The 7,762-nt window shown below is 35.8% G+C and overlaps 1 protein-coding gene across 7 annotated transcripts in view; it reads left to right on the forward strand.

Moving 5' to 3' along the window:
- Positions 1-7,440, forward strand: part of DCUN1D2 (defective in cullin neddylation 1 domain containing 2) — a 30,407-nt gene extending 22,967 nt beyond the window's left edge. For all 7 annotated transcript variants that reach the window (XM_075739520.1, XM_075739527.1, XM_075739564.1 and 4 more), the window contains exons 5-7: positions 1,344-1,426; positions 3,754-3,850; positions 4,590-7,440. In XM_075739520.1, coding sequence (XP_075595635.1) covers positions 1,344-1,426; positions 3,754-3,850; positions 4,590-4,669 — 260 coding nt within the window. In that variant the 3' untranslated portion in view covers positions 4,670-7,440. The remainder of the gene's footprint in view (positions 1-1,343; positions 1,427-3,753; positions 3,851-4,589) is intronic.
- Positions 7,441-7,762: the final 322 nt, after the last annotated feature.

Here is a 7,762-nt window from a genome sequence, read left to right on the forward strand (position 1 = left end):
TGTTTTTCATTTGGGATAACAGATATGAATGAATAATCTGCATATCTAAATAGCAAGTAAATGCTATTAGCTATTCTCTTCTACTTATTTTCTGTGAAAAGTGAGCATGGTGACAGACAGGAAGGACTGAAAGGAGTTTATTAGGGCACAAAGCAAGTTCTGTACTGAAAAGCACTCTGATCATAGCAGAACACACACTGGCAGCCCTGTGTCTATATAGCTAGGTATAGGTGTACTGCATTTCTCTACATCTTAACTGTTGCACTTCGTTTGGGCCCCTGCCCTCTGTGATACAGACTCTAGGGAACTGGCTGTGTTAAAATCTGGAACATGTCTTTCAGACTTGAAACTTGATTTCAGGTGTCAGAGTGTCCTTTGGTTTGTAATGTGGTATGTATCATTTCAAATACATGCTCCTTTCTTGTAGGTGGAGGTCTAGCTTCCCTCTTACCTGCTATGACAATATTAAGTTTCATATCTTGTTTATACTTAGTGTATGTTGAAAGCACAATTCTTTATGTGATTTAAGAAAGGCTGTGCTTTATTTTGTGGTTGCCGAGCAGTATGTATCCATTTAGTGCTGTTACCTGTGGGACCAAGCACAGAAGCCGTTAAGTATTGTGAGTTGCTGAGAATGAAGACAGGCCTTCAAGAAAACATCCTTTCTACTCCTATGCTGCATCAAATATTGCTCCTACTTTTCCACTTGAACGTGTGGCAGTGCTGCATCCTCCTGTTGGCATGTGTGAGCTGAGCTCTGCTCTCAGATCAATGGTCATGGTGCAGAATTAGGGATGCTTTCTTGGACTTCTGTTTTCAGTGTTGGGTGTAGGTGTTTGTCTGTTGAATGATTCCAGAATAAGAGAATTATTGCTCTAAGGGGTGCTGTAGTATTATCATGCCCCAGACAGATCTTTTTTTATCCCCTCATATCCTTAAATTCCCCTTGATATCAAGTGTGTCTAAAATGAAATAAATTAAGAGGAATTGGCACCTGCAGACTTAAATGTTTGTGTTTCTATCAATATTTGTTGTGTTTGTGAGTATGTCTTTTTATTTGTTTCTGTAGTTTGAAAGTAGCTTTAATCTGGCACTGCTGGATGGTGACAAAGATTTTAGTCTTTGTGACTGTGATGTTCAATATGCAGTTTGTACCATTACTGCTTGTCTTCTGCCTTTTGGGTCAGTGAGAGCAGAAAACAGTTCCTTATTTTTTGTAGTGATTTTAAAAGAATGTTACTCATTTGTGTCATAATACTGGATGTAGCATTAATTGTTTAACTGTAAGAGTTTTATTACATATAATGTGCTGTAATATTTACGTGTTGCTTTGTCTCTTGCAGATCTAGAAATGGCAATTGCATATTGGAATTTAGTCTTGTCAGGAAGGTTTAAATTTCTAGATCTTTGGAATAAATTTTTGTTGGTAAGTATGTCCTGCATTCCTACCTGACTGTCTTCATCCACAGTAGTCTAGCTTGTAGGCTGGGTGCTTACAATAAAGCAAAGGACAGAATGTCTGTAATACTTGCTTCAAACTTTACCATTTTTGAAAAGTGATATAAAATAGTCTTAAATCAAGCCAAATTAAATCTTCTGTGTATGATTTTTCCAATGGAGAAGAATGCAAAAAGATGTAGCAAAGCAATAGAGCAGTCTGCTTGCTTGATCCTGTATCCTCCTCCTTATGAAAGCTTCTGCATGAAGCCATGATTGTAGATTGAACCTATGTTGTCTTTGTTCTCAAGGCAGCTGTGATTATTGTCAACCATGTATTTTACCATGCTCTGCCTTTTGTGGTATTAATGTATAAAGTCGGTCTTTTTTAAATGTCAGTTCTGTTATGACTGACTTAACCTGAGAGACTTTTCTTTTTAAGTGAAAGTTGTTGTCTAAGTAATTATTTTGACTCATTTTTTAGATAATAGTTGTGAACTGATCTTGACAGTTTTCTATTACCAGTGCAATTCTGTGGGCAGTGGAGTAAAGATGCATAAATTAAACTTTAGAAATTGCAAAATATTCTTATTAAAGACCTGATTCATTCATCCATGTTTCTACATTTACATTTCTATGTACTTGCAGAAAAAACCCTTATATAATGTTACATAATGTATAATTTATCTTGACTTTTTTCCAATTTATCTTTTTATCTGTAGTTTAGGTGAATTAAGAAGTCTTCCTGCATTTTATGCCATAATCACCAATGCTTAATAGGGAAAGTGTAACTTTTTGCAATATTTTCTGAAGATTTTTCTGAATTTTTGGACAGTATATTTATTTTATTCACTGAAAAATGTACCAGTTTCATCAAGAGAACTTGTGAAAACATTGCACATTTTAACTGCCTTAATACACTTAACACATCCAAATTCTAATGTATAGATGTAACTTTTTTTTTCCCCCACTTGGCTGTGTGATCAAGTTTATTATAACAGACAGTTCTGCAGATCTCTACTTCAAGCAATAATCTAGATGATCTGGTATAAAGTGTCTTCCTTTGCTACATATATCTAACCTGAATGTTTACTTCAGAAGAAATGTTTAGATTTTTAAAAAAAAAATCAACTTAAGAAGGAAGCAAGTTAGGACTCTTTAAGATGGGGTGGGTTTTTTGTTTGTTTGTGTTTCATTTGTTTTAAGGAAGCTTTTCCAGAAGGTATGTTTGCTTGTCATATTTTTTGCAGTCAAGATATGATTCTTGGCTTGAGTGAGTGAACATTTGCTGTTGTGTTGGACATCAACCTCATTTTGATCATAGTTCCACATTTTTGAAATGCCTTTTGTTCTTCTCAATACTTCAGAGTGATACTGCTTAAAAAAACCCCAACCCTTCACCGAGCAAGACTTTTCATTCACTTGCAACTTTTTGCTGCAAATCAGAACTAGGTGTTGAAATTTAATTCCCTGTGAAATTATCTTCAGGTAATATGGCAGTATCAACAGATGAAGGGAGATGTGAATGGTCAGGCTTGATCCTACAGCTCACAACTGCTTAGTAGTTGTGTTTCCCCACACCCTCTCTCTTCTTGGGAGTACTGACTTTAAAAGCTGGGAGAACGCTGACTAGGACTGAAGTTTTTTGAAGTGCTGCTCAAACTGGCCAGGATGGCAACTAGTACCTGTGGACAGGGTGATGCAGAAAGAATATACTTGAAATCAGACAAGGAGGTGGTAGTGGAGAATAGGACAGGCTGGGGAAAAAGGGCACTGGACAGAAGTGGAGCAAATGCAGGTAGTGCCTTACGGTGAAGAAGAGAATAGCTGAAGAGAGGCTGAGATGATGGATCCGGAAGGCAGTCTGGGAGTAAGTGGAAAGAGCGTAGGTGTGACTATAGCCAGGATGAAAGTGAGACTGGGTAAGTGTAACTAGAAAGAGATAAGAAAAAAAAGGACTCAAGTTGAAATGGCAGAATGCTACCCCATGGCTGCACAGTTTCAGAATGGATGGATGGATGCCATTAAGTAGAAGTATAAAGTGCATTTGGTTTATTCTTTTCCATAACAAGTTAGGGACACGTACCCTAAAAGCAGAACGGAAGAAATAACTTATCTCGCACTTTTTTGCCTTCTTTAGTTGCAGTTTATTTTGTAGCTTTCTTTGGAAGCTCAATACTTTATTTAAAGAAGAAAAAAAAAATAAGAAAGAAGAAACACTTGTAAAATGTGTATTTCTGTGTATATCAATGCAAAATACTACTGTGGAATTGAAAATAGTTTGGATTGAACAGTACCATTTTTCCTCCTTTATAGGAACATCATAAAAGATCAATTCCAAAAGATACTTGGAATCTTTTGTTAGATTTTGGAAATATGATTGCAGATGATATGTCCAACTATGATGAAGAAGGTAAGCAGTACTTGAATATCTTCAAAAATTGGTACAGCAGAATTAAAATATTGCTGTAAACGAATGACAGCACGTGCTGCTACCTTCTTAATTTGTTTACCGTTGGAGATTTAACTGCAAATATAGTGTCATACTTGTTGCCAAAACAGTAATGATAAGAAAGTTAACTTGTTTGCTGTAATATGTAAATAAAAGTGACGATACTGCCATACCATGATACAGCATGTGCTATTTGAACCTGTTATACTACAAGAGTCTCAGTGAAACTGTGGGGATTTGCATAGAAGTGCTGCTAACTGTAAGGACATACATAATTTTCTACTTGCAAGAATGTCTACATGAGCAATTTTTTTACTAACCTAAAAGCAATTTAGACTCTGTCACTAATTCTGCAAACCCTCTTTTGGAATGACTGTGTACAGAAATATTTCCTAAGTTGTGAACACCTCTGATAGGAATGCCATGCGTTTGCTATCGACAAATGTTTATAAATATCGTAGTGTGGATTATGCTTTAAATACTTTTTGTTCGTACTAAGAACTATTGCTGCAAGAAGAGACTCAACTGTTTAACTTATTAGTTACGTGCTTTTTTTCCAAGTGTTTATCATGTCATGCATGTTAAAGCTAGACTAGGCCAGAAATGTCAAAGTAAGCTTCAATCCTTTGTATTTAGAGACTACACCAATTTATTGCTGATAATGATGCATTCATTTCTGAATTGCTTGACTTCTCTTTAGGAGCATGGCCTGTTCTTATAGATGATTTTGTGGAATATGCACGACCAGTAGTCACAGGAGGAAAACGTAAAACTTCCTAACCGCAGACTTGTCAATACGGACTAAACGTGCACTCTGAACTGCATTAGGTAATGAAGATTTGGTGACTGATAACTGTGCACGTTGTTGCTGGTTTCAGTGGTTGTGATGAGATTCTGCAGACAAAATCAAAATTCTTCCTTTCTGTCCAAAGAAAATGATGGCTGACTTGTGGACACTTGAAGAACAAACTCAGAAGATAGTCCAGGCTGTTTGTAGGCTATTGGCTTCAATTATTGTACTGGTTGTATCATATAGGGTGTAGATTTTTGCATGATTTTATACTTTGGAGAAGTTTAACTAGAGGCCATTTTATTAAAGTTTTGACAGCACAGCATGCCATTCAGTTCATGATCCGAAGTGAACACCAGCAGTTACATAAATAAAACTGTATTATATTGTACTTATATTAAAAGCAGTATTTGTGGTATATAAATTAAATCCCTAAATAAAACTTATTGCAGTATGTTGTATTTTTATAAAAGTTAGTTAAAAGTTCCGTGGATCTGTCCTGATATGGAATTGTAGCAAAACAAAAAAAACACTTACGCTTTTTTATTTTTACTTGTTGCTAAAATTTTCAATTTATATTTTTAAGTCCTAGATCTACAGATTGATTGCATCCAGCCTTTCGTTTTCTCCCAGTGAGATTAACTTCCTCATTATTCTTCCTGAAGTGCTTGGCCGTGTAACAGTAGTGTTGCTGAGGAAGGGCTGCTGCTCTATGCTGTGTTGCAACTCCAGCTTTTTTTTTAATTAACCATTTTAAAGTAGACATTAAACAACCAAAGATGCTTTTACAATTCATGTTTGAAGACTAATTGAATTATGCTAATCAATTATGTGTTTTATTGACTTTATTTTAAATAATGAACTGGTGGAATATAACTTTTATTTGTAGCTTGAAACATATCAAAAATTCTAGCTAAATGCAACATGGTTATAAATGCAATTCCTGGCCTGTCTTACAGAACATGAATGTCAATAAGCCCAAAGACTTCACTAGTTGGCTTCCACTTTAGAGAAATAGTGAGGGGTAAGAAGACTTTATATTGATGATGATAAGATTTATGCCTCTGGATGTATTGTGCATTCAGTAACATTTATTTAAGGGAAAAAAGAGTAAATTAATGCAGTATCATTGATCTCAAAACTAGTGGAATTGGACCAGTTTTCACCAAATCTAGATTTGGTTTAGTCATTTGCTTCTCCCCTTTCACTGGCCATCGATTATAAAGTGTGCAAGGGTCCGTCTCCTCTTTCTCAACAGTGTCTTCCAATGCCTAAGCACAAAAAAAGTTTTACTAGAAACTATCCAACACGTCTTCACATAGGGCTCTTTTAAACGCTACCTCATCAAAATTAGTTTGTCATAGCCACTGTAAAAGTTTGTTGAAGAGTACAGCTATGATTAATATATTTTTCTGTAATTAGAGCTAACATATCTGCAAGAATTTTGGAGAAAATAGTGCATTAAGCTATGTAATATATCTCTTTGGATCACATGAGATAATGTAAGTATTGCATGACAGCATACTATTTTATTTTGTAGTTGTGAGGGTATAAAAGCTTACAATATTCTTTTAAACTCTAATATTTAGAGTTCTGTACAAGCAGGCAGCTTTCACTTACGTCAGTGCAGCCTGCAAGAGCAAATGTACGTGCTGCGTACAGAGAGACTACCTTCATTCTTCCACTTGAGAGGATTTTGCATGATGTTTTAAAAAACAGGATTACGACAAATTTGAGCAAATTAGCAAATTTTCTGTTAATAAGAATATAGCAGGTGAGTTACAAATGCCCCAGGGGTAATTTATTAGGAGTAGTTTGGTTTACCCTACGCAGTGTTTGTAAATGTCGGATCTTGCATGGCAGCCACTAGATGTCAGGGTCTCAGCCTTCAGCTGCCTCTCTCTTCTGCGTAGTGTTAGGCAGTAACGTTAAGCCAAATCATTACATTGTGACTTCATCTTTTTAGAAAAGCATTTGTGTACATAAGTCCAGGTATTCTACAGAAGTCAACAGAGATGTAATAAACAATGTTACGCTCTTTTAAATGCATTTGATTTAGCTACTCTTCCTTCCCCAAACAAGTTAGTTATCTATATAGAATAGATAGATAGATATATCTATATGAAGTCCTGTAGGCTTTGGGGAATGCGTAACATCTCATAACATCAAGTGCGTTTGTCCAGCCAAAAGGGGTGGAATGCTTGTTATTCACACAATTGCCACTTAAAATATATAGCTATCATATAACTGACCAGAAGTAGTTTAATCTATTGGTATGTGATGTAACTGAATAGTTTCATGGCGCTAAAGCTTGTGAATCATTTGTTCATGCTGAGAAGTCCCTCAAATCAACCTGATGAACCTTTTGTCTTTTAAAATTAATAGAGTCTAAAAAAATACACGTGGGTTGAGGATTTTTGCCTTGTTAATCGGAGGAAGAAGGAAGGTGCTTAGCGCAGTATTAAGTTCCTGTATATACACACTTACACACTTACTCTTAAGCCTCATTCCTGTGAGGATCCTTCATGGAAGACACCTCCAACAGAGGAAGACTAGGCAAAATACTGTCAAGATAAGAGTTGTTCCTTATCAGCCAGCTTCCTAGATGTAGTATGCTTTTTCCTTTTCTTTTGCTTTTCCTCGTCTTCTACCCTTTGATGCCACATACGCATTTTACGTTCCCCTAAGTCATAGCATATAGTAACACCTTTACGCTTGAATGATCATAACAATAAATGCAAATAAACTGCTTTCACATGATGACTTCCTCATGTATTTTAATAATTTGTTACTGTCAACAGTTCCACTTTGCAGGGCGCTCTTGACTTGCTTTTTTAGGTGAGCTGGTACAGTGGTAACACCTAGGCTGGTCAATTTATAATCATACATGGTACAGATGTCTTCAAGTTGTTCAGTGCATACAGTATTAGTTCCTAGATATGCTGTATGTATTTTTAAACTTAATGCCAAGTTGTTCGGTTTTACATCCTAGAGTGTTTGAAACTAAGCCATAGGATTTATGCTTGCCAATTCTAAATTTAAATGTAATTTATCATGTATGTCATGCCAAGGAGAGCAAACCT

This window comes from Balearica regulorum, chromosome 1 (assembly GCF_011004875.1).
Source record: "Balearica regulorum gibbericeps isolate bBalReg1 chromosome 1, bBalReg1.pri, whole genome shotgun sequence".
Lineage (NCBI taxonomy): Eukaryota > Metazoa > Chordata > Aves > Gruiformes > Gruidae > Balearica > Balearica regulorum.